We start from the raw sequence: 26599 nt of genomic DNA on the forward strand, positions 1-26599 counted from the left end.
CAGGGTTGACAGTCTCTTCAGGTTTCTAAATATATCTTGTCTTACTTATAAAAGAATTTTGTTTACAGACAAGTACTGAAGAAGCTCATACCCTTGCCCGGCAACTCAAGATCCCTTACATCGAGTGCTCTGCCAAGAGCCGCACCAATGTTGACCAGTCCTTCTACGAGTTGGTGAGAATAATCAGAAAGTTCCAGGCAGCAGAACGACCACCTTCAAAACCAGCTGCCAAGAAGAACAAAAAGAATTGTGTAATTGTCTGAGGGTTGGTGAGGACTACATAAAATATGTACATGTGTAAAGACAACAAAAAATAGAGCAGTTCACAAGAAATGTTGGAACTTTACTGCATTTCTTAACTGCAGTTTTTATCATCCTACTGGTGGAACACTTGAATCTGTTACTACTGTGACTTGTACCATATGTTTTTGTGGGAATGTTTATAAAATATAGGCACTATTTTTGAAGGAAAATCAGAATTATGCAGTTGATGTCAGTGTGTGTGAAAGTGACTAAATGCATTTAATTTCACTAAGAAGTAATAAACAAATACAAAGTTTGTTCCTGCATCATTCCCAGAGAAAATAAATCAAATATGGCATCCAATGAAATGATGGGAAGAACACATGATCTCAAGATGCAGTGACAATTTTATGTGAAAATTCTTTTGGTATGGAGTCTTGATAGTAGCAGCTATTTCACAAACAAATGCTCCAGCAGTATTTGTTAGGATTCAGATCTGCTGATTGAATTGACCTATAACTAAGTGTTCCTTGTTCAGTGAATTACTGTAAAGAATGTTACATTTCTATTTGTTTTAAATTATTTTCCAGGTAGCTACACTGAGTAACAGTATTCAGCATATATATAGTATTATACATTTGTCATAAGTAATTAATTATGACAACTAGCAGAAGTAGCAAAGGTTCACTCTTGGACAAAAGTAATTTTAAATGCTCCACCTTGAATTTTGTAACTCATGGTTAAGAGGTCCAAGGTCAAGAGTAGAGGAAATACCGAGACACTGGATTAAGAACTTTTACATACAAATTGTATACTCAAAAGTTTGTAATATTTAGTATAGTTGTTGTGCCTTTGATGGTGTCTTTAATGGTCAACATAACTATTTTTTTTAGTGTAGTATATGTGATTATAAAAATACATTAAATATTTGCTATTAAAAACTGAGCATTAAATCTTTAGAGAGTAAAGGAGCTTGATTGCAAGCAAGAGCTAAAATTCTAGGGCTATGAAACCAAGATGCCTGATTATCACTCGTTCTACTTAAAGATTTAGATAACCTGGTACTATATGCAGGTGCTTTGTCAGCAGCAAGAACTTCTGAAGAAAATTTATTTTATCAGTTGATTACACTGCACTGTACATAGCAGTGAATGGTAAAAACATCAAATAAATTTGTATGATTGTGGACAAAGACTAAGTAGCACTTTCTACTTGCAAACAAAAGATCAAAACTTGATTAAATTATTAGTTATATAATCTAGTACTCTAATATTAAGAATGTTGATCAACATCTGGGGAGCTTGCCACAAGCCCATATAGCCAAAGTTGGCGTTCACAGATTAGTTAGTACCAGGCCTCGATTCAGTTTCACAAGTAGTTGCTGATTCAATGCAAATTCATTCCAGCAATATCCAATGATCCTGCAAAGGCACTTGGTATACCAAAGACAGCAACATGCCCCATCCAAGTCACTATTTAGTGTTCATGTCTCGGCCATTTAGTAAGACAGGAACACAAGTGACTAAAGATTTGAATTTTTGTCTGCCTGTATAGATATCAACAATGCCATATGCGCATGTTGAGCAAGTCCGTAGCTCTTCAACTGATTGCAGCCGGCTAGAAATGGCTACGTAGCAGCTACTCCCTCGAGATGAGCACCATTGCTCTGGCCTGACCAGTAAAAAGTATAACTACCACTACTGATCCCTCCATTGCCAGGTCTCCTCTTCTTAAGAGAGCACCACTATGTCAACACTCAACCTCCTGACTTCATCTGACAGACAGGGTAGTCACTGATCCTCCAGGAGGCTCAGGATGTTCCAGGCACCACACAAAAAATCTGCCTGAAGTTAACCCTGGGCTGAATGCACATTGTTTATTAACCACAAGGTTCTTGAACAGTGTCAGCTCTTGGTTGGTGAACATCCCCAATAATGGTACTCAATGTCTTGTGTTCTAAAGTAATTTGTCCACAACTATACAAATGTATTGTATAGTATATTGGTATACAAAAGAATTTCAATACTATTCAGCTGAAAAACGTTATCTCCATATACATGGCATACTAGAATCAAACACCTTCATTCCTTATCCCTTTTGTTCATATGCTGCCTGTTTAGTATTGTTAGTTTGTTAGGAGTGTTTCTGGATATATTTTAATTTTGTACATTTACATAATGTAGTTCATGTCTTGAAAAACATTTGTTGTAATTAGTAACTGCAGTTTAATTGTTCACTGCATATTGTGAAAATGTCACTTTGTGTTGCTACAGTCTGACTAAACCTTGAGAATACCTGAAAACTGAAACCCCACCAAGATATACATATTTTTTACTTCATATGTAAACCATCATGTGTTCACTTCTTATTTAAGGTACAAGTTTTCTCATTTCCATTAACACTGTTCTGTGTGAACAATAGCTGATAATCATTTCATATGGCTCTAAATAAAAATACTTTTTAACTTTACTAGTTTCAAAATGCATTTGCTCACCTTGGAGGAAGTTATTGGGATGTGGCGGCTGAGTGGGTTGGACCGGCAATGAGCCATGGAAGTGGCAAGCCATGATGAGGCAATTTGAACCCGAGTGCTGCCCTGTGACATTAGGAAGGGTATCTGTCTTCAACCCCAAGCTACAACCTCAAGAGTAACCCCACATGAGTAAAGGAAGACACAAGATTTTGCTCACCTTCCAGCTGCTTCAGTCTCCAGGATTCAGGTGTGCTTTCTGTGGCATGGGCAGCTCTGCTAGAGAATACAATTTGGTAAAGAGGGGTTTTCCATGAATGCACTTTTGTTCAGTATGTTGTTGGGTTACTTCCTCATCACCTTGCTGCATCAAGTGTAATTTCTTAATTTCATCAAGGACTTCATCCTCCCTCAAGATGTTTGGCTGAGAGCGAACCATTCTTACAGATTCTGCCTGTAAAGAAATGTATTTTAGAACTCTAAGGCAAACATTTTCTTTACCAACTGATCTGTTCCCTACAACATATGATGGAAAACAACCACCACCTCAGCACTGGATATATGAGAAATAAAGGGTTGCAAATATTACATCCTACTGCCTACTATCAAACTGAAGGAGTAATTAGATCTATCTTTGTTATAAGGATAAGCCAGTGTAAAAGAGGCACAAAGTATTGGGATGCAATACAAGTGAGCCAGATGACTGTGTGTGTGATGCCAGATAGGAGTGAATTGAACATCTGCAAAGCATAGGTGCAGATGAGCCCTCAATTTACCAAACTAATAAGGGGGAGAACCTGTCCTGGAAACCACTAAAGTCTGGGAATCTGGAATTGCTACAATCCGGAGGCCACTGCCCATTCCCAGACGTTTACCATATTCGTTTTGGCAATCGCTAATATTCGGCATTTGCCCTCGACTTATACCACTCTGTCCAGCACATTGAAGCAACATATTCAAGTAATATTAACTAAAACAAGGTATTTAAAGACTTACATTACACGTCAACAAAAGATGCACCATTGGTGGCAGTCACAAAGTGTCCGCCATTTTCTCTTTTGACTCCAGAGGCTTAAGCATATCAAACCACTGCAAATTATTTACTAACCAACGTTTCTTTCGATAAAAATTAGGTAATGAAAATTTCAAACAGGATCATAACTACAGGCAGGTGCTCAGCTGATACAGGTAAACAAACTGACACAGTGACGACTGCAGCAGTGCAGTGTTTGCAATTTTCTTTTTCACTCTTATGGCTGGCCAAATTTTTTTATACTACTACTAGGCGGTGGCCGAAGTGATAGCGTACTGGACCCACATTCGCCGCGTGATGGACGACGCGGGTTCGAATCCTCACGCTACTACTCGGATTTTTCGGTCACCGCCGAGTGGCTTAAAACTACCCACATGCTGTCCTGAAGACCACCCATCAACCCGGACTCTAGAGGAAGCCGTCCAAGCGAATCAAGTACGAGTTCCGGGGGGCAGCATGAGCCAATGCAAGATGGCGCCACTATAAACACTCGCCTGCGCCAGAACGGGCTGGGCCGACCATCAGGCCCCACCTGGAAGAAGCCTTGGGCCGACCATCAGGCCCCACCGGGAAGATGCCTACCGGCGCAATAGGCAACAACGTATAAAAAAAAAAAAAAAAATTGTTTGTGTAGTTGATTCCAGTATGTAGTGTATTTACATGCAAATGTGAGGTCACAGCACAGCCACTTAACAGAGACCATGATAAACAAATGTCTACATGCACGTAGCCACCTAGTGGGTGTTGCGGACATTGACTGGGGAACAGAATTCTGACGTATGGCTGGACTTATGTTTTGATACCTGGACTTGGCCAGGCATATGTACAGCAACTGATGGACTATAGATCTTTTGTCCAGACTATCAATTTTGATTCCAGGGCTTCACTGGGCTGTCCAAGAAATCAAGGGCTGTGTATACTTTTCTTGTGCCATGTTGCTTTAAAGAGTTCAAACAGCAAGGAAATGTATGGATTTGGCAACCAATAAGGGCATCACATAAAATCTCTAAATCTTAAATACATTTCATAACATTAAGTATGAAATTGAAGCTAGTATTTTCAGTGCTATATTGCAGGCAATAAGTTTACTCATGTAACTACTTGTTTCTGAACATAAAAATACCTGCGATAATTGTTCTGAAATTTTTATCAGGCTCCATATTTGTGGGAACATTTGCCAGTCTTTGATTAAACAATTTAAGCAGGGAAACTGACAATCACCTTTATCCAGTGTTGGAGTTTAAGGGGGCGCGTCTGCTCAAGGGTAGCACGGGGTGAGGTGGTCAGGATGGATAAAATCTCCTTCAGGTCTGAGATGCCATAAAATCCAACAGCATCAGTCATTTCTGTGATTTCCCCATGAGATATGGCAACACTGCTAGTGATACCTGCAAGGTTTATCAAGTTAATATATATATGTATAAAATCAGAGAATGCAAAGTAATATATTCACAATACACATTGATTGATATTTTTGACCTGTCTGCTTCAGCTAACTATAAGCTATGAGTGTCTGAGAAACGGCTAAATATGGAACAAATATTAGACAGGCAAAAAAAGCATGGAATGTACGCTAGTATGCTTCTCTCATAACCATGGAGCCGAAAGTATTTTTGTTTTTCACTGTATCATTGTTAATGTTGATTGTTACTGGGTAGTTTTGATTAAAGGATAAACCTATTTGAAAAAGCCGACATCCAGCCCTGATGCTCCCAAAGAATAATGAGGCTTAATATTTCCATAAAGGGATAAACTGATATTGTAAAGATGAAAGTTTTGAATAATAAATGGAGTTGTATAGCCTCTTAAGATAAAATTATATGAATTTTGCCTTACCAGGAAACAAGACAACGTTCAACCCATTTGCAGTGACCCTCTGATCAGTGACGCAATAAAAGTTTCGATGAGGAACAAGTTCTCGTGGCAGTCTAAGTAAAGCAGCCCAGTTCTCAAGTCCAACAGTACTGAAACAAAAAATTTTCACTTAATAAAAAAAAACAGTGGTTTGCAATATCATCAAGGTCAAGTTAGGCCTGCTCAAGGGCATAATTTAGTACACAATAAATGAAAACAAGAAAAAAAATAACCTATGCCTTTGTAACATCCAGAAGTTGCAGTACCTACCTTGAATTGAATGGTATAGGGTTCTCAAGCAGCTTCCTTGAGAGTTCAAAAGTTTTCATTAGATTATTGTTCAGAACAACTTCACAGACTCTGTAGACATTAAGGGCCATAATGTCAGACCCTTGCGCACACACCCAGCCACCAGAAGCAGTGACATTACCTAATATGGTCATGCCATCTGCATTACTCTTTTTAGAATGCCTCTTTTCAATCTTATCTTTAATTACGTCTACCGAACATCTGACTTCTTTACAATGCTGCAGCCAAGGCCGATGGGAAACAAGAGGCTGCTGCTGAATGATTTTCTTTTTGCTTCTCTCTATGTAGGGTGTGAGAGGAGCGATGTACCTGAGAACAAAACAAAGGTCAGTAATTATGTGAACCTGACTGCATTTGCTGTCACCATCTTACATTCCCGTATACAGAGATGATGAGATCAACTTGCAATGGAATTGGGACTGGGGTTTGCTATGAAAAAATCAGAAATGGGAGTCTTACCTATCCAAGGAAGCTCCAGTCTTGCATTTTTTAACCAGTGGTGAGTCTCCATTAAGTCCTCGACTTTCTTTAATTAGTCTGAAATAAAAGGTCCATCATCAAGTAATGTACGTACAAGTCTTTCTAACGTAATCTCAACAGTAGTCCAATTTTTATTGACCTATGACACAGAAAAATGGGCTAAAGGCACAACAGGAAAGAGGGTGTGTATTGGAGAAAAGCTACTTGAGAAGAGCATGTGGATAAAGAAGATTGGATAAAGTAAGTAATAATAGAGGATATGTATAGGTCATGTAGCACGATAGGAAAACAAGTTCAATGAATTGATAATGGAATAAGAATAAAAATGGATCATAAAGGTTGGCTGATGTTTCTGCAATGACATTTTTTTCATTTAGCACTTTCATAATAGGGAGATAGGGGCTGAGTGGTTAACGTGTGGGCGCCACGTCCAGGAGGACTCGGGTTCATGTTCCGTCTGCTGCCGCAAGTTGGGATTTTTCAGTCATCGACGAGTTGCCTAAAACTACCCACGTGCTGTCCTGAAAACTACCTACCTATCAACCCAGATTCAAGGTTCTCTCTCTAAAAGAGAGAATCAAAATGATCTCAGGGGGCAGCATGAGCCAAGCAAGATGGCACCACTATAAACACTTGCCTGTACCATAACGGGCTGGAGCTGACCATCAGGCCCCACCAAGAAAGCCTACCGGTGCAATAGGCTGAAACATGAAAAAAGATACATTTTCTTCAGGTTACAACTTACCTCACTTCCACGTGGTATTTTTCAGCCTCGGCCTTGGACATGTCTCTGTAATAATCTTTCCTTTCCATGTCCAGAGCTTTCCACCTGTCTGCCATCTCCTTGGCTACGAATGCAAAATCAGCTCCAGGGTGTTCAGACAAAACTGTTAAAATAAAACACACAGTTACTTTTAAGAAAAATTATATTTGAGCATATTATTGGAAACTCAGTAAAACTATTTATAATCTGAAATTAAATGTGTAGATTATATTTCTATATTTTCTTGTGTTCTTTTCAGAGTTCAGTATGTACTTTATTTTTGATGACAGATGAATTATGTCTAGACTTATGTTAAGAAAGTATATGAAGGTTAAAGACAAAGGAGCACATGCCTGCTAAAATGCAACAAACTTAGGCAATGCTACTGCCATAATCAATATACTGTTATCAACAATCATTCTTGATGAAAGTTGAAATCAGTTAAATATTAGCCAAAATAAAAAGAAAACACTTCAAACCTTGGCCACGTATGTCTCTCGAGAATAATATAAATGGACTTGAAGGTTTTTTCACTGGCTTCCCGTAGACGTAATCAAAACCACCCGGACCTAAGGAGTTTGTTTTCAATTTCTTTGGTGGTGCAACAGACGAACTGCCACCTGCTGGGGGAGCTTGGCGTTTAGCTGTCTTCTCAGCATCGCCAGCTCCAGAGCTTGACCCAGAAGTCTTTGATGCATGGGCAGCAGTTGTCACCAGCTGGACAGTCTGTGGAAGATCTTTAATTTCTAGTTACCTGTCTACCATCAGAGTAATGAATAGAGAAGCATTATTACTGTATGGTTGGTTTGTAATTCATGCACCAAACCTTTCAAGACAAAAGTTTACATAATATCTGAGTACATACCTGAATATTTTTTCCATTGATTGGCATTCCTCTGCTCCAGGAGCCTGCACTGTTTTTGTCTCTTTCTTCAAGGTCTGCTGGCTTGTCAGGCTGGACATCCCCTAAATCAGCATTGGGCAATGAAATTTTCTCAGTGGCAATCTTGGTGGAGCCCCCATCCATTGGTTCAATGTTTTGGACAGGGCTGTCATCTTCAGCCTCTCTGTCAGTATCATCAAAAGGAGGTAGAAGAGGGATTTTATAAACAGGAATTCCATCTGATCCTGTGAAGGACTCATGGAGCTTACTTGCATCTTGATCTGCTGTAGGAGATGAATCTTCGTATTTTTTTTCTGTATCCTGATTCTGCCCTGAACCATCACTTTTAGGAAGCACATTTGTAGGGGAAAGCGGGAGAGGAGGTTTCCCTGATGTTTCATTCTCTAAACTTTTGATAACACTTGAATCACTTACATTAAAAAATTTGAACTCATCATCAAGTGAAATGCTACTTTCAGGAATGGAAGGAAAATATGCTTCAAGTGACTGCTGAGTACTTGTATGTACGACTTTACTCTTCCCTTGGCATTCATCTTTCTTAGTAGCATTCCTGTCATTAGTCTGTAACTCATCAATGTCACATGTAGTCCTTTTGAAGGAAAGATGACTCTTTCCTTGTTCATTTTCATTTTCTCCCTGGCTTACTTGAAGGGGTCTTCTAAAGGGATCTTTTTCATCTGTCTTGCCACAACGATCACCAAGTTTACTTAAGGCAACTTTTCCTCCACCGGCACTTTTGGCAGCTACTTGATTGCTAGATGATGACCAGATTTTTTCACTGCGCATTGATAAATGCTTTTCATCATTCACATCAAGGAAATCATCTACATCTGCATTTTTATTTTTTCTAGCATTTTCTTCTTCCAGAGCAGAATCTTTAGTTAAGCCACCAAAGGTACAGGTTATGTCTGTCTGGTAGTTCAGGTCAGGTGAGTCCTCTGCATTACATTTCTTAGGATGGTCAAGTGTGCCATATAACTCACTCAAAACTTCTTGTATTGCTTCTAATATTTGTTTCTGAAAAAAAAAATATATATGAATCCTCAAATTAAACCCAGCAAATTAGTCTCCACTTATTATAAAAATTATCAAATAAACCAATGGCAATAGTCTAGTAATACCAACTAATACATTATGAACACCATATTTTTGTGAATAATTTCGTTTTTACCAAAAGAAAACATAAATCTTGGACAAAATCAAGAAGTCTTGACATGTAACAAGTTAGGGACAGCACAGCAACATTCAGCTATATCTGACCACTGTAGGCCTAAGTGCAGGATGACAATTGTATTAAGCGCCTATCACACTGGGCACTTTGAAGAAACTACCGAGTCAAATGACATCCTGTAAACATTACTGAAAAAAATAAACTATTTGCCATGGTTAATGTATTTATTGCACATTTTGGAGTAACATATGGAACATAAATAGACAGTATTACAAACAAAACACAACTTTATGGTGTAAGAACATAGGCTTTCAGTTGACTTCGCGGGGAACCAAACAATAACAAACTCACATGGCGACCACTGCATCATCAACCATGGCTTGTAAAGGGTGTGTGATTTGGAGCAGGGAAGCATGGTGATTGCCAATCTCACTTCAGGTGCGACAGCCTTCCGCAGCCTTGTGTCTTGCTTCCTAATTGTGGGCTCTATCATTTTAAGAAGCTCTTGAAACTGATGTTTATCTAGCCGCATCCACTGCCTGTAGCCTTCGGTGTCTTCGTTCTCCTTCTTCTTGTCTTGAAGATGAAAAATATTACTCGAGTTGGAGGGCAGTAGCTGGAACAGGTTGGCCATTGCTGCTGGAGCTGGAGGTAGGATGGAGGTAGGAGGTCGGAGGAAAAAGTGCCCAGTGTGATAGGCGCTTTACAGCTGTATGGAGTTAAATAATCAATGTTTATCAGTGTGATTGCAAATTTTTGATGCCATTAAAAACAACTAAAATAATTTTCTAATCTAATTCTTGTTGCTACATTTGATCTTGCCCATCCTATCTTTAAATAAAAAAAATAAAAAAATATATATATATATATATATATATATATATATATATATATATATATATATATATATATATATATATATATATATATTATGAACAAGTAGTAGTTTTCTTTACTTGTAAGAGACTTTATGCACAAAGTTAAAAACAGCAATGCCCACCCTCTCACCTCATCATTCAGGAGGATCTTAGTCTTGTTGGGTTCAAGGTTGACATCCATGGCACCGGGCGGCAGAGTGAGAGTCACCACACCAAAGGGATAGCGTCCATGGCTGCCCTGCGACTTCTGGCTATAGTATGCCTTTACCAGCTGTCCAAAAGATGAGGGACAGTCACGACCAAAACTACATGACTTCTTGTGATTAACTACCTAAAATAGACACTCAAAATACACAGCAATTGAGTATCTTTCGAGTGAAAATTCACAATAAAACACATAATATTCTCTCCCCAAATGAAGGCTCATCATGGAGGAATAGCAGAGAATGTGAAATATACAAAAATACAAGGACTGGTTTCACCTTTTCAATAGACTTGTGGATAACTGGTCGCTGGTTGGCCAAGACAAAGAGGCGATCAGGTGTGGTGCGACTCAGGTTGGGATTATCACACGGCCCTGAGCCTGGCAGGTAAACTCCTATGTGAATCTGCTGAGAGAAGGAAGCATCAAAGTAAAATCAATATGACACCAGTGCTTATGAACTGTTGCCAATAATTTAATTCCCTATATACTAATGCAGAAAACTTATTAAAATATTATGTCATATTCTGTGGTGAGAATACATATATGAATAGCAATACTCTGCTTATATGGGAGATAGGAAGGCACCAACAACCAGAAAACTTATCTTTTAGTAATGAAACAAATATTGACAAGTACATCATAAGTTTAAGTACACAAATATGTAAATTGCCAGTGCCCAAATACCATGTAAGCTTAAGTTTTAACATGAAGAAAACCAATGAAAGCTGCATAACTGAGTTAACCTGAGTGTTTGATACTATGTGATCATGTGTTCGAATCTAAAGACAAATCACATACTTTTGAAACCAGATATAAGAAAAAAAAAATCAAATTGAAGTACCTATCACAATTACTCTGATTTGGAGCTAAAAAATGAAAACAGTATCCATGGGAATAATTTTTGCCCAACAATACTCTTCCAGTACTCACGTCTTCTATATGTCTCTCTTTGAACACTAAATCTTTGTACACTGCCGGGAATGTGCTCATGAGTGCTTCTTGGATATTCTTGACTGAACTTTTCTGAATAACAGCACATCTGAGTGGGGAAAGAAAAAAAAGCACTCAAATAAGATTTAGTATGTTTATGACTGCACAAAGTACCTCATACAATTTGAATTTGCCTTATAAGATGAAAAAAAAAATATTAATAATAATAATAAACAAATATTTGTATGTATGTATGTAAATAATTTGTAAATATGTATTTCCTCCTGCCTATGACTTGAACTCTTTCAAGAGGAGAGTGTCGAGACAACTCTCCTTCCGAAATTGACCTCTCTTTTGTCCATTCTTCTGAACTCTAATTTTAAGGGAGTAGTGTTTAGTGGTCTTTTTTCTCTCCTTATAACTTTTTTTGCCCTTAAACTGCTTCCTTCAGAGTAAAAAAAAAATATAAATAAATAAATAAATAAATAAATAAATAATATGAACTTACTTATCATGCGACAGTGTGAGGTGCACCTCAGGAGCTGCTAATGTAAATGCAGACACCAGATCTTCAACCTTCTTCATTTCTTCTTTTCGTCTTTTTGTTGAACTATAGTACTGCTTTCGAACAGGAAGATTTTTGAACAAGCTTCTAGAAATTATTGTTGTTCCTGTGAAGAACATGATGTGAGGCTATTTTCTCATTGTAGAGCTATTAGTTATAATTCCAAGTTATATTAAAGATATTGATTCACAAGACTACTATTGAACATCTCAATATATTAAATTTTTTGGTAAGTTAAATTTAATATACTAACATATACTATAAAAAAATAATTTTCTTTATACCATTTGGTGCAGCTGCAGGCTTCTTTGTGGAAACACTACCAGTGTGGTCCAAAGTATATGTGTGGCCTAACGTACTTTCTTTAGTCTTGGTGGTGATGGAAACCTCCGCCACTGCACACAGGGAAGCCAGAGCCTCACCTCGGAACCCATATGTGCTTAATGTTTCTGCAATGGGGTTAAAAAATTCTTACTTTCAATAACAGCCAGGAGACAGGCATGGATGATGTCAGTTGCTTTGTTTAGTAATGTGATAAGTGATTCATTCCCAATTCATTTGGTTCACATTAACTACAAGGGTAAAAATAACCACCTCAGCAAAACAAAATATTACTAAAGAATTCTGCTATCCCAGTTCAAATGTTTCAAAGCTCCTAATATTTGTCTATCATTCATCACAGGATGAAAAAATACAGACCTAAATCTGCAAAAGTTTGGATCTTGGATGTGAAGTGTGGCTTGGCAACATACTGCACATCTTCCTCCTTAATGCCCCGGCCATTATCTCGAACTTCCAGAAAAGAAAAGCCATAGTTTTCCTGAAAAATAAATCATATGCTATACATTTGAAAACACACACTGAGTGGCCTAGTTTTCTGAAAGCACTCCAGCCCTGTCATAGTATCACCCTGTGTAACTCCTTTTTTTTTTTAATGGAAACTTTCATGGTATCTGTATGTATGAAGTTTACTATAGTCAAACCATTTCAAATGGTCTGTTTGGGCGTTCAATTCTGCGGGTCCTTTCCTCCCCTCTGCTCTGCCACACAGTCCCAACACCTATCCCTTCTTCTCATATGTTACCTATAGGTAACATACCTATGAGAGGGAAAAATAGGTGTAGGGACTGAGTGGCAGAGAAAAGGGGAGGAAAGGACCCGCAGAAATGAATGCCCATACGGACTACGTATTTGAAATGGTTTGGCTATAGTCGCTGTTCCGTTTTTGTACATGTTTTTGAGAATTCTACAATAGTTTCCCCAACACACTGTTGTTGAACCACATTAAAAACCGCCAGTCACAACTGAGTCAAAGGCCTTTTCCAGGTCAATGAATACCAAACAAAGCAGTTTTCAGTACTCATTAGTATTCTCTATTGCCTGGTTTATTTCTGGATGTGATTCACAGTTTAGAACCACGGTTGGAACTATTGTGGGATATTATTTAGCAGACCAGAGCAGTCTAGTTCAGAGCAATCTATATTAACAATAATAGATTACAGTATATATCGATATCTTCACCCATTTCAAAATGGCATTTGAACCTCTTTATTTCAACTAAGTTTGGGTGTGTATTTGATTAATCTGCTAACTACTCCCTGCAGAAATCACTTACTTCCTGAATTTCCCTTCCCCTCCTCCCCAAAACTAGTGAATTCCATGAAATATATAATGCAAACAAATCAAGACTCTAGAATTAAAAGTTTCATCCTCACAATGTGCAGAAATGAGGAAAAAACCCTCATAAGACCATGAGGAAGGCAGACTCTACCACTGCCGGAGTTAAACTGCTGCCTTAACCACTGACCACTATTGACAACGGAGAATTGCAAAGCGTATAACACATATTTATCATAAACAATTAAATTTAACAAATCTAACCTAATCGAACACTGCCTCTTAGTAGGGGAGGCTTTGCCCCATTCACCCCCCCTTTATTTTAATCTAACCAGACCTGAAACCAACCAAACACCAGGGTAGGCTTTGCCCCCTCAAGCCATTTTTGCAGGAGGTGATTGTAGAGAAAGATGAATAGTATGACAAGATGTATCAGAAAAAAATAGTGTCAAACTCCACAGTGCAATGGGTGAAAATCTAGACAAATACCTAGGTTACTAACCTCAGAGATGATAGGTGATGTCTGGGGCAATGGGTTACTATCAGATAGCCTGAGATGGTTTTGCTAGTTTACCAAAGAACTCATAGACGAGAGTCAAACTGTGGGTCATAAGTTATGGAAACAGGGAAACAGGTTACTATTCGATAGCCTGAAATAGCTTTGCTAGTTTACAAGGAGATCCCAAAGTTGAGGCAGCCAAACTTTGGGCCAGACAGCAGAATAATATAAGCCACGGAGTTTGCTAACAATCAGAACAGCTACACCAAGCGATTCCTACATAAAATTTACTCTAGTGCTTCCGTAGCTGTTTTCCAGTGGATAAAACTATGTTCAGGTGAAAAACCATCATACTTTACCTAGAAAGGGAATCTAATATCTGAAAGACTGCCGCTGAACACAGGGCAGGGGAGTCCATACTTGGGATTCACATAACTTTGTCACTTCCATGTAGTACACTCACCAGCCTGATGGAGACGGCCGTGGCACCAGCGTCTATTGAGTTTTCCAGGAGCTCCTTCACGATTGATGCGGGACTGGTGATGACCTGAGTGCTCTTTATCAGCCGCACCGTGTCCTGGGGCAGTGCTTGCAGGACCATGGTGACGGAACACTGATCGCTAGTTAATTGCAGTACGGATTGAATACACGAGCTAAATACACTCTCTTGATCATGCTAGGAGTATTATTAGGGTGAGCGGCAAGGCGTGACTCCCCTCGCATGGCTGTGTTTACATTTTCGCCTCGGCCTCGCGTCAAATCCCGCGCGTAGAGGCTGCCGGCACAAAGAAGTTTCACGACAAAAATGCCCTGACAAAAATGTGTATCCCATCGCGTATGCGTCTAAGGGAGTTTTTACAGTTCAATACAGCAGGTTTGTAAGCTCCCCAACCAAACACAAAATTGTTTTTTTGCGGGGGTGGGGTGGGGGGGATTTCGTTGGGGATTTACCCCAAGGGAGGAAGGCGGTGCATGCCTCACAACCACCCAGACGGCTGGTAGAGCTTGAGAGATACCCAGTTCTTTCAAGGAGGCCCACTTTCCTTCTTCTTCTTCTTCTTCTTTTGACCTGTGACGCTTTGTATCGCTTCTTAGGTCCTCCTCGTTTCGTTCCTCTTGTCTTCTTTTTCACTTATACACACTTTTCTTTTCAGTATTACATCACTTTCTTAAGCACTTTATTCTGAACTTAGGTTTTCTGTCCTTTTCTTTCCCTGAATTACTTGCCTATGTGCTTTGCTATTTTCCGCTTTTACACTTTTCACTCCACTTTCACTGCTCAGATCTTTTTTTCCCAGCAACATGTCAAGAAAATTTTTGTGTGAGGTATTAATTTCACTGCTTCCTCCTTACTACCATATAGTCCTAACACGGTACTTATTCCTCCGTCTTCCTCCTCCAATCTGCTATGCCACTCCTCTTCCCCAATAATTTCCACTACTGATGCCAATAGCCTTTGCCTCTCCTCTTCATACCTGTCACAGGCCACTACCAGGTGCTCTATTGTTTCCTTTTCCCCTATACACAAGCTGCAGTTTTGGTCCTGTTCGTCTCTACTTCTCCCCTTTATTTCTAGAGTTCCAGACCTTTGCCTTGAACAGCAGCTTACTCCCCCAGTCTCCCCGGTACCAATTTTCTCTTTCAGGCTTTTGTTTTCTCTTGTACCATTTTAACGTCGACTTTTCTGCTGCTCCTGCTTGCCATTTTCCAGGCCATTGGTGGCAATGCATTTCTTGATGTCCTTAACCCTCGATCATTCTGTTCCACTCATTTTCAAGATTTTCTCTCCTCTTCCATCTAGCTATTTCTTTTTTCCATGAGGGTGTTGTTCTGTTCTCTGTTATCATCATTTTTACCCATCTTTCTTCACTTAGTCCTTCGATTTTCTTCATGAATCCCACCTTGCTCTTTATAATTCTCTCCTTAAATGTACTTCATCCCATTTCTCCCCTTAAGGCATCTACGGCTGTGCATCTAGGAGCACCCAGTCCCCATCTGCCCATGGTGTTCTGCACCTTTTCTAGTCTTGCCAGGCAGGTCTCCTTTCCTGTACTCTGTTATTTCTGACCCGTACAGGCAGTATGGCACCGCTATCCCCTTCCACATGCTCTTGCCTACCTCGTATTTATTAATAGTCCTGCTGCCTGCGTTCATGATCATGCCCACCATCCTCCTGGCTTTTCCTTCGTTTATTTTCCTTTGTTTCTTTCCTCCTACTCCTTCTTTGCTGACCTCCAATCCCAAGTATGTGTACTTCTCCACTCCTTCTATTATGATGTTTCCCAGGACCCACTGGCTATTGGCATTGTTGTTAAATTCTATGGCCCTACATTTCCTGGCATTGAATTTCATCTTCCACTCCCTCCCATACTCGTTGGTAATCCTCAGTAGCTCCTCCATATCTGCCTTGTTTTCTGCCATGAGTACAATGTCATCTGCGTAAGCTAAGCACCCAAGTTTTCTGTCTCCTACTCCTTCTTTTTCTGATTTTCTGATTTTCACAAGGAGTTCTTCTAAGTAAAAGTTAAACAATGTTGGTGACATCACACATCCCTGTCTCACTCCAACATTGTTCTCCATCCAGTCCGTGGTGGTGTCTCCCAAAGTGAATTTTACCATATTTTCATTGTACATCTCCTTTATCACCTCTGCCACTTTACTATCTATTCCAATGTGCTTTAACAATAACAAAATGTAATATTTTAATGTTCTTAGCGACCACTCCTTCTCCACTCCTTGGCCATCCCCAGCGGAACCTCACCATTCACCTGGATGACTCACATCAAAACTTGCTTGACGGTCCTGGCATTCCATATACAGGTACAGTCTCCATATTTTATCATAATTATGCCATATGGCTGACATTGTATGGCAGATGGCAGACACACACCAAAAAATGGCAGAAATGCGATAATTAAAGCAGGCAGGGCAACTGAACGCCGCGGTGACAACTCTGCCAAGTGTTGTACAGATTTCCTTGTATTCACTCACAGACAGAGAATCAATCATAAAAACCATATATGTTTTTATACTAGAGTGAGAAAGAAAAAGAGGCACGGGGGGAGAGAGAGAGAGAAGGGTGTAAGAGGCACGGTACGCGAGGTCAGTTGGAGACATAGCACCAGTGTCTAGCGGGCTGTCTACGTCAGAGCCGCCACTTAAGATTTGCCGGACTTATAGCCAAACATCGATCCTTGCAGCATATCCACCCCTACTAACACCCCCCCCCCCACACACACACACATACACAAACCACTAGTTTTGACTCATGACGCCCAAGAATTACAATTTAGGGGGAATTATTTGGCGGTGTCATTGATTTCATGATAACGCGGCGTATATTTCTGAAACACTTGTAAGACAGTTTCGATGACGTCAAGCACGAAGGTGGTATTAAAGCTTCGATCCTTTGGCTTCGACACGCTCACCAACCAGTCCGCGGGAAGGTTCAATGAGGAGCTTAATTGGCGAAATGCCACAGACGGCCGTTATTTAATTAGTTTTCATCAAACTAAATATATATAATTTCTCACCAGCCATAGGTGTTACTGAGATTTACGATGTTACACCTAACAAATTTCAGTTTTAGTAATACAACCATGTCTCCTTCACTGTACATTTCCAGTAAACCCCAAGTACGAGTATTTCCATTCATCTTCATTGTTGTAGAAAATACGTTGCAGTGACCTTTCAAGTTACCAGTTGTTAAAAATTTCACCATGCCCTTAACATAACTGTAATCCTATAAACTGAGTATATCCGAGAACAAACCTTGTAAGGGAGCCTCTGCAGTGATTACGGCTTCCTGCTGGACCCCTGCGTTCACATCCTACCCTCCTGGCCGGAACAAGACTAATGCCACTGCGCATGCGTGGAAAGCTTTGGAGATGGGAGGGCCAGGGGGAGAATGTCGACGAGGTAGCAAACAGGCTATGTAGGCTACAGGCTACTTTTAGTACATCTATTCAGTACACGTGCATTTAAATGGAGGCATTTAACAGACATTGATTTGAATAAAAAAAATGAGTAAGCAATAGAGAATTACCAGTAATCAACAGGTCTGCCCGAAACTTTACTTTAAATTTACCTGTTTGCGAGGAGGTATGAAATAAAGAAATACATTTGCTTTTAATGTTACCTGTTTGCGAGGAGGTATGAAATAAAGAAATACATTTGCTTTTAATGTTTATGTTTAGCAGGTAAAAAATAACACAGTGCAAAGTGTTCTTACATACTGATATGTATCCATAACACTGAACAAGCCTATTATACAGAAGAGGCGAATGGGAGAGGGAGGATGTCTTCCTGTTCTGGCTGCTGCTGCTGCGTGGCCACGGCCGCTCGGTGCACGACGTCTCGCCAAACCGCCCCAAGCTTGATAAGGAAGTTTGCCCCTTGGAGTCAACAGTTTTCCCATGCAGGGAGAGTATTTTACATGCACCTTCACCTTCTACTCATACATTTTATGTACCACCATGGCAGCTCAACTCATATCAAGTACCCAAAGGTACTTGGGTGTTCCCGCTGACTGGCATTCTCGCACCTCTCAGGACGCTGATGCGCAACACAGCATCACGATTTGGACGGCTACCTCTGTCCCACCGTCAGCATTAAGGTCAAGCCTTGGCATAGGCTACCTCTCCACGGCTCGTAGTACCCCCTATCACAGGAGACAATCCTAGGACACCGCTGTGACACACAAGGCCAAAAATAGTGCTAAGCTGGACGTCATTGCCCAACGAATGCTACTCATGAACGATGAGATTCTCCCTAAGTTGGAAGTAGTGATGATGTAACATCCGACAGTGTTCAAAGGGAACAGCTGCTATTTATGGCTATTATAATTTTTATGTATTTTGTAACTATCATTATAAATTTTAGCATTTCAAGTGCAACCCCACCAATAGATTAAGCAGAGGCAATCATCCGAGTGTATTCACAAGGGAGAGTGCAGGGCCAGTTTAGGAAAGGAGAGCTTTTCATTGAAAATTTCTTTTGCGAAGTACAGGACTTGCTCTTGAAGAGGAGGAATTTCTATGTGAAAGTATTTTATCATATTTTTTTAGTAAAAAGTTACGAGATTATATGATACTGAGGCATTATCTGCATCCATTCTGACATGAGACGCGTGCTGTCCCGCCCCTCACGACAGGGCTGTCTAGAGCCGGCCCACTCAGTGTACTGACTGACTAGATACAACTTGAGTGTTCAATCTCCAGCTTCTGTCCTGCCAACCCTGGCAAGAATTGCCGGAAACATTATGTTGGTCACCTCCTGTCAGTACGTAATGCAAGTAGTAATGATCAGCACCAGCCACAGAGAAGCACACGGCTGCGCCAACTCCCGCCTCTCAGCTACATCTATTCACTCACAACCGTGCAGGACGCGGCCAAAAAGCGATCCACCAGACTCGGTGGATGTCACTGATAAGGGATATTTATACAGTTCTTCTGGTCCCCTAACATCCCCTCCAGCACCAGGCGGGGGTGGGTGCAGAGGGGCTACAGCCCAGTGTGAGCATGTCGTCCCCACCCACAGCGCCTGGGCAGAGAGGAACATGTTTTGCTTAAGTGGCACATATTAAGTTGTAATTATAACCTAACACTTTAAAATTTACACTTAGTAGCAAAACATTTCCTCTACTTGTACTATAATACTGTAGTGCTTAACACAAAGAATCATAGTTCTTTCCTAGACTGGTAGTATTGACACCGGGATCATAATCATAGTCACCCTTAGGGATCTCAAAGCCTGGAATCTTGACGTAATAGCCACCAATGTCTTTCTTTAGCAACGTGAACGTCAAGTTGGCGTCATCACCTCGAAGCTGCCGGCCGTGGCCAGAGGACTCTCTGTCCCCCGTGGACTTCCTCTTTTCACGCTTGTTGTTTTCTCTTGGGCCTGACCCGCCCTTGCCTCCTATGATATAGTCACATATTTCGGCGTAGTGGTCCTCCTCTTCCACGTTCTCAGGCAGTGGACTTATATCGTCAGCAACTCGTGAGTAATCTAGGTTCTCTATTGACTTGTTGAGCCTATTGACGGCGTCAGCTTCCTGCCGCCGGTCTCGCATCTTGCAGGGCCGCCCCTTCTGGAAGATGTAGGTGTTCTGTTTAGAGAGCTTCCTTGTGTCCTGTCCCTTTTCACTGAGCTTGTTGGGTCTGTCAAACTTTTCTCTCTCCTGATGCTTGTCTTTGGGCCTCTCTTTTAGTTTGTCTCTATCTCGAAGTTTCTCCTTGCTTCTGTCCCGTAGGAGGTTTTCTTTGCTTTTATCTCTTCCTCTGTCAGCAAGAAAGAAACCTGCCAGGCGATCTACGGACTTGTCACGACTGCCGTTCAGCTTTCTTCGCCCATGATCAGTGAGCAGTGCAAAGCTGGCAGTCCGCGGCTGGTCCAGGAGCCTCTCACACACGGAGCGGCTCATCGACTTGGATCTCTTGGATTCTGTGACGTGGTGGGTCACCTGCAGAGCCACAAGAAACACATAAACAAATGTGCATTGAAAAGCAGCACTGATAACACCTTAAAACACCTTTAATTGAATACAACTTTGTAATCATCTTCAGTATAGGGCATAAGATTAACTAACTTTGAGCTCTTATTTTAATATGAAATTAAATCAACAATCTACTTGAAACATAAATTAAAATCAAACAACATCAAATCTATTCATCTATCTATCTATCCATATCTTTCTATCTATGAAACCTTTACAATCTAAACGCAATGAACTTGGTAAGAGTTGCTCACCTTGATCTGGCGGCGCCAAGCCTCAGCCTCATCCTCACAGTATGACACAGTCTTGAGGAAGATGGGTGTCTTGGGGAACATCGGGTCCTTGACGGGCGTCAAAGCAAAGTTAGAGGACACGTCTATCTCAAAGAGTGTCGCCTGAGCCTCGTTGGTCATGGTGCAGGCCAGAATGACTGCCTCCTTCTGAGCCTGCTCCAGCCGCAGCACACCTGCAGGAAACACGACATGGTGTGTTACTGACAGAAAGTCAAGAATGTGATGGACAGCAATTAGCTCCTTGCAACACCAGGATATAAAAATCATGCTCAATGGGGAACTCTACAAATTCAGCGAAGTAGGGGGCAGCACTGTGCCTGTCTGTTCCTCAGGCAAGAGCAAAGGGAAAGGAAATTCCTGTTCTTTGCTCCTGCTGGTGTTGGCAGATCCACTCACCAGTAAAGTTGCAGGGGACCCGAGGCATGTAGCCACACACCAGCCGCACGGTGATGGGCAGGCGGTGGTTCTTGAGAATGTGTGCCATCAGGTACACATGGTTGGGGCTTTTGCTGGTCTTGTGTGCTGTTGTGTAAAAACGTCCAGTTGCTGAGAAAGACAGGAACACCACCTGCAGAAAAGGGTAGAATGTCATTGTCAGGTTGATTGCCAGAATGGAAATGGTGCAAAAGTCATCATTCTTCATGAAGCATCCCCAAGACTATTAGGTATAAGGTTGGCTTACCTCATTCCTGTAGTTGAGACACTGAGCATACTTGTCGCAACTGAAGGCTGAAGAAACATCACGACCTCTTCCGCTGCTGTTTGTGCGCCGGGCATTGAGATCCTCAAAGATGCCCAGGAGCTTCAACACGTGGCCGCTCTGAACTACTGTCTTCTGGTATGTCATTCGACCTGAGTCTGCAATTGGATAGGACCCGTTAGTTATAAAAAATTATCTTACCTTAACTTGTGTATGTGTGTTTGAGAAGCTTTGAGACAACCAGGTGAGGACTGAAGCTTAAATGGTTTCCCAACAGAGTTTTAACATTTGGCTCAGCAGCTTTGTTGCAATCATTGTAAAAAAATCTCCCATTAAATGATGCAACAACAAAGGATCAAATAAATACCTGACCAATTCGATAGGAGGCACGACTGCTGATTTGCCCCCAAATCCTATTTAGGATGTGGCAGAAAGAGAGGTGGAGGGGCAGGGGTGCTTACCGTCGTGCAGGTTGGTGTAGGCTGGCACATCGTAGCGTGTGAGGAAGAAGGTCCCCTTGCTGTTAGCGACCTGCTCTATTGTGGAGAAGAATGGCGCTGTGTGTCCATCGCTCGTCACGATGGCAAACCAGCCTGCTGGCGGAGAGAAGGACGTTAGTGTGCCGTGTGTTGAGAGGCACGCCATGCAATCTGTCTCCAGTGCTGCCTTATTAGCAGCCTTTAATGTGTTGATAACTCATTTATTAAAGATGATGATAATTATAGTGATAATAATAATCATAATGATGATATAAGTAATAATAATAATAGTAATAATAATTATAATAATATAGTGGATTAGCTAATTACACGGTCCGTTTCTTTTTTCTTTTGGTTAAGTAAGGAACTGAGATGACACAGCCATGCACAGATGAGTTTATTTTGTCCCCCGAGAGGACTAACCTGTGTAGGAGTCTGGGATGACGACGGAGGGACCCACGGGAGTCATGCCGCCGTCCTTCCCCGGCCGCAGGGACACACCGCGTACCTGTGGCCCAATGGAACACACTTTACTCACCATCTTAAGCTTTGTGTTTGTGCTAAGAGATTAAATAATTAAGTATAAGTCATTCTCCTGAGCGCTGGAAGAAGGGCAGATGATGTGAGGCAGCTGCATATTATGTTGTGTACGGCTTGCAAGGCTAAAGGAGCCAGTGAAGCAACACAACTCAACAGTTGTAACAAAGAAATTACTGACCTTGGTCGAGGTGTAGCTGGAGTAAAGCAGGAGCGGTCGAGTCAGGTCCAGGCCGGGCGGCGCCGTGGGGGTGTGGAGGTGAGCCGCCACGGGGAGCTTGTGGCGCCGCAGCAAACTTTTGGGCAAGAGGGCGCTGCCGGGACCGATCGGGTGCAGCCATGGCCCCGTCGGTCGCCCTCCTGAAGATCCCGAGGAGTGGGAGGTAGACATCGTGACGGGTGTCGTTCGTCCGTCACCAGTGCGCCGGCGGCGTGCCTCCGAGAGAACCAAACTGCGCCATCGTCCACGGGGCAAGTGCGATGAACGGAGGGTGGCGAGCAGTCAGAGGAAAGACGGCTGAATGAAGAGATTCAGAAAGTCCTCGTCACTTTCCGGGATCAGACTCAATACCACCATGCGCTATATTCAGCGTCTTCCCTGCGGCGTCAGCTCAGCTTTCCTTTCTGAGATAATGAAGGGAGCGGAGGGGGGGCTTTGGGATGTTATAAGCAACTATTGACTCAACAATGTCAGTGGCTGCCACATTAAACAAGCACAGAAGTATCTTCTGTAGCTTTAGAGCAGGCGAGTCTTCCTAAGGTTACGGAGTCGAGGAAACCTTCAGCATTCACGAGTGCGGCATTGCGAGGATATTGTATCCTTGGAGCTCAGCGTTGACCTGTGGAGCAAGAGTGAGAATGTGGTTTACTCAACTTTATGGAATGACGCTCCTCCGGCCCGTCATAATGGCGGCCACGACTGCCCCATCACCCGTAACCTCATTTCAGGCAGGCATTGAGCACTCGAGACCTTGAAGCAGCCACACTCAATTACGATGTTTACAGAGGTAAAACACGTGGAGGCATCACACAGAACATGGAGAATACATTTTTTTTTTTACCTTGGTTGTACAATTAGGGTCTGCAAAGCGTTGGCCTTCAGCAGGATGAAGAAGACTGGACGACAGGGCGTAGGAGGGGATGAGAGAGAAGAAATCACGAGTGCGGTAGGGCGGCCAGTGAGTGTGACGCGTGCACGATGGACGTCTGGAAATGAAATATGCAAACATCAGTCTTTCAAAAATAATAAAAAAAACAATTCATCTTTCATTAATACAAATTTCCTTATATGCTGTGCCATCAAGATTTCCGAAAAATAGACAAGAGTATCCACAGGTTCCTTCAACTACGAAACGAAGTAACCGACCAGCAGAACTCTTGCTTGTCGACGGGCCAATGATAGTGTTTAATGAGGAAGGGGGAGGGGCTTATATTCGAGGTTTATGTGAACGGAGTGTACTTGGTATGTGTCAGTGTTACTGTTACCTGTGGGGCTGCAGTGTCAAGATCCGCTACAATAAGTAAGTCTCAGCCACACTTTAGACGCCTTAGTGATATATATAAATTCCGTCTGAGGACACTAAGGACTCGATTTATTGGACTACAACTTTAAGTGCAGCGACAGAGCCTTGAACCTTTGCCACACGTGTTTGTCTGTGTGTGTGTGTGTGTGTGTGTGTGTGTGTGTGTGTGTGTGTGTGTGTGTGTGTGCGTGGAAAGGCCCCTGTGCTCTCGCCGAAGTTGACACACAGGGGTTTGCATCAAGGCCACTGAGGAACACAAAGAACCGCGATAACACACACACACACACACACACACACACACACACACACACACACACACACACACACTTCCTTTTCCCTGGCCATTCTTTCTTTCCCTGCGTGTAGATCAAGCCATTCCTGATACACACTGAAAATTTCTGGAAACATTTTATACTTTTGCTTTTAATGTATGGAACAGAAATTAGTTAAAAGTGAATGTATTCGTTGGTTTATATAAATATGTTCTCTCTCTCTCTCTCTCTCTCTCTCTCTCTTCGTGTTGTAATTTCTCTTCTTCACCACCACCTCCTAAAGTCCTAAACCACCTCCTCCTCTTCCTCCTCCTCCTCCTCCTCTTCCCCTCTTGTTCGTGACTCCTTCCATTACTCTCAGCAAATAATTTACGTTCTACCTTTTGTCTCGTACACACTCGATATTTTTTTTTTTACCTTTATGTGGCCAATCTATTTTCCTGCGCGCATGGCTTTATTTCTTTTTCCTTTTCCTCCTTCCTTCCCTTCCCCCTCCCCCCCCTTCCCCTCCTCTGCAGCCACACCTCAACCCTGATCCAATAGTTAAACGTATTGGTTTTTCTGTGTTTTTCTTTCACTCTATTCGATTTTTCGGGTTTACACTCAACATTTATGCGTATTTTATTTCCTTTCCTTTTTTGCTTGTTTTTACATGTGACGTTTTTTTTTTTATATACGTTTGTTTACGCGTGTTGTTTTCAGATGGGCGTTTGGTTATGTTTGTTTTATTTTACTTTTACGTTCGTCTGGAAATTCCTCTCGTCTGCGCTTCCCAACGTTTTTCTTTTTCCTCTCGTACTCTGCATCGTCTCACTATTTGTCTCTCTGTCTTTACTCTCTCTCTCTCTCTCTCTCTCTCTCTCTCTCTCTCTCTCTCTCTCTCTCTCTCTCTCTCTCTCTCTCTCTCGTGTCTAATATCTCATTCCCCTGCCACACACACCTTACGAACCATGTTTCTTAGTGAACCTTCTGGCTCGCTCTCTTTCCTCCTCTTCCTCCTTCTCCTTTTCTTCGCCATCATCATCATCATTTCCATCATCATTCCCATCTTCATTTCTTGTTCTAATTCTTCTTGTCATTCTCCTCCTCCCTCTTTTCATACCCTTTTACCACTTTTCCTCCTCTGCATCTTGTTTTACTTAGCCTTCTCCTCCTCCTCCTCTTCGTCGTTATTATCATCATTCTCATCATCTTGCTCTTTTTCCACTTGTTCTCTTCCTCTGCATCATCATCTTGTTATATTTAGCCTTCTTCTTTTCCTACTCCTCCTCTTCATCATCATTATCACAATTCCCACCATTATCACCATCTTGCTCTTTTTCCACTTGTTCTCTTCCTCTGCATCATCATCATGTTATACTTAGCCTTCTCCTCCTTCTTCTCCTCCTCCTCTTCATCGTCATTATCATCATTCTCTACATCTTTCTCTTTTTCCACTTGTCCTCTTCCTTTGCATCATCATTCTTGTTTTAGTTAGCCTTCTCCTCCTCCTCCTCTTCATCGTCATTATCACTATTTTCACCATTATCAACATCTTTCTCTTTTTCCACTTGTCCTCTTCCTTTGCATCATCATTCTTGTTTTAGTTAGCCTCTTCCTTCTCCTCCTCCTCCTCCTTCCTCGTCAATCTTCTCTCTCCTCCTCAACGCTGCGTGGCATGAGGGGACAAGGAGCGGCGCAACGGCAGGTGCTCGCCAGGCCTCACCGACCTTGAACCTGGGCGCCGCACCGCTGCCCACCCGCCCACACCGCCGCGCAGCCCGGGGGTTGGCGGGGCGGGGGAAGGGAAGAGGCCAAACACTGCCCGCCGTCGCCTTGCACCCTAGTACGGCAATATCACCTTATACTGGCAAATATGCAGCAGCAGTGGCTTGTTTGTCTTGGCCTGGAGAGTGAGGTTGTGGCAAGTGACTCCGGGTTACTTGAAATTAAAGTTTACGTATTTTGGCACTTGGGAATTAAATTTATACGTATTTTCTTCCCTTTGGCAATTGGAAATGAAAGTTATATGTATTTTTCCTCCCTTTGGCACTTCGATATTAAAGTTACACGTATTTTTCATGCCTTTGGTCCTTGGAATTTAAAGTAGTACGTATTTTTCATGCCTTTGGTCCTTGGAATTTAAAGTAGTACGTATTTTTCATGCCTTTGGTCCTTGGAATTTAAAGTAGTACGTATTTTTCATGCCTTTGGTCCTTGGAATTTAAAGTAGTACGTATTTTTCATGCCTTTGGTCCTTGGAATTTAAAGTAGTACGTATTTTTCATGCCTTTGGTCCTTGGAATTTAAAGTAGTACGTATTTTTCTTCCCTTTGGCACCTGGAATTTAAAGTAGTACGTATTTTTCTTCCCTTTTGCACTTGGGAATTAAAGTTGTA

The 26599-nt window shown here is 41.7% G+C and overlaps 3 protein-coding genes across 7 annotated transcripts in view; 1 reads left to right on the forward strand and 2 right to left on the reverse strand.

The window, feature by feature from the left end:
- LOC126999896 (ras-like protein 2) overlaps positions 1-2708 on the forward strand; it is a 41948-nt gene extending 39240 nt beyond the window's left edge. The window contains exon 4 of the mRNA XM_050863022.1: positions 69-2708. Within this exon, the coding sequence (XP_050718979.1) occupies positions 69-263 (195 nt within the window). The 3' untranslated portion in view covers positions 264-2708. The remainder of the gene's footprint in view (positions 1-68) is intronic.
- Positions 78-14662, reverse strand: LOC126999895 (PMS1 protein homolog 1-like). Of its 2 annotated transcripts, none has more exons than XM_050863021.1 (16): positions 14385-14662; positions 12505-12625; positions 12090-12254; positions 11749-11911; positions 11241-11349; positions 10588-10713; positions 10236-10376; positions 8018-9073; positions 7632-7878; positions 7135-7276; positions 6369-6446; positions 5871-6218; positions 5583-5710; positions 4968-5134; positions 2934-3167; positions 78-225 (listed from the first exon to the last, which is right to left on the reverse strand). In XM_050863021.1, the coding sequence occupies exons 1-15, from the start codon at positions 14520-14522 to the stop codon at positions 2946-2948; spliced, it is 3351 nt and encodes a 1116-aa protein (XP_050718978.1). In that variant the 5' UTR covers positions 14523-14662; the 3' UTR covers positions 78-225; positions 2934-2945. The 2 variants fall into 2 exon arrangements, with proteins under 2 accessions (XP_050718978.1, XP_050718977.1); XM_050863020.1 differs by having other exon boundaries at positions 10588-10716.
- A 3437-nt stretch (positions 14663-18099) lies between these two features.
- The window catches only part of LOC126999897 (uncharacterized), a 171449-nt gene continuing 162949 nt past the window's right edge, over positions 18100-26599 (reverse strand). The window contains exons 5-12 of one of the 4 annotated variants that reach the window (XM_050863024.1): positions 23488-23632; positions 22608-22943; positions 22313-22397; positions 21872-22006; positions 21393-21568; positions 21107-21278; positions 20672-20883; positions 18100-20384 (exon numbers count right to left, since the gene is read on the reverse strand). In XM_050863024.1, coding sequence (XP_050718981.1) covers positions 19587-20384; positions 20672-20883; positions 21107-21278; positions 21393-21568; positions 21872-22006; positions 22313-22397; positions 22608-22817 — 1788 coding nt within the window. In that variant the 5' untranslated portion in view covers positions 22818-22943; positions 23488-23632 and the 3' untranslated portion in view covers positions 18100-19586. The other 3 variants (XM_050863026.1, XM_050863023.1, XM_050863025.1) reach the window with 3 other exon arrangements.

This window comes from Eriocheir sinensis, chromosome 17, assembly GCF_024679095.1.
Source record: "Eriocheir sinensis breed Jianghai 21 chromosome 17, ASM2467909v1, whole genome shotgun sequence".
Taxonomy (NCBI): Eukaryota; Metazoa; Arthropoda; class Malacostraca; order Decapoda; family Varunidae; genus Eriocheir; species Eriocheir sinensis.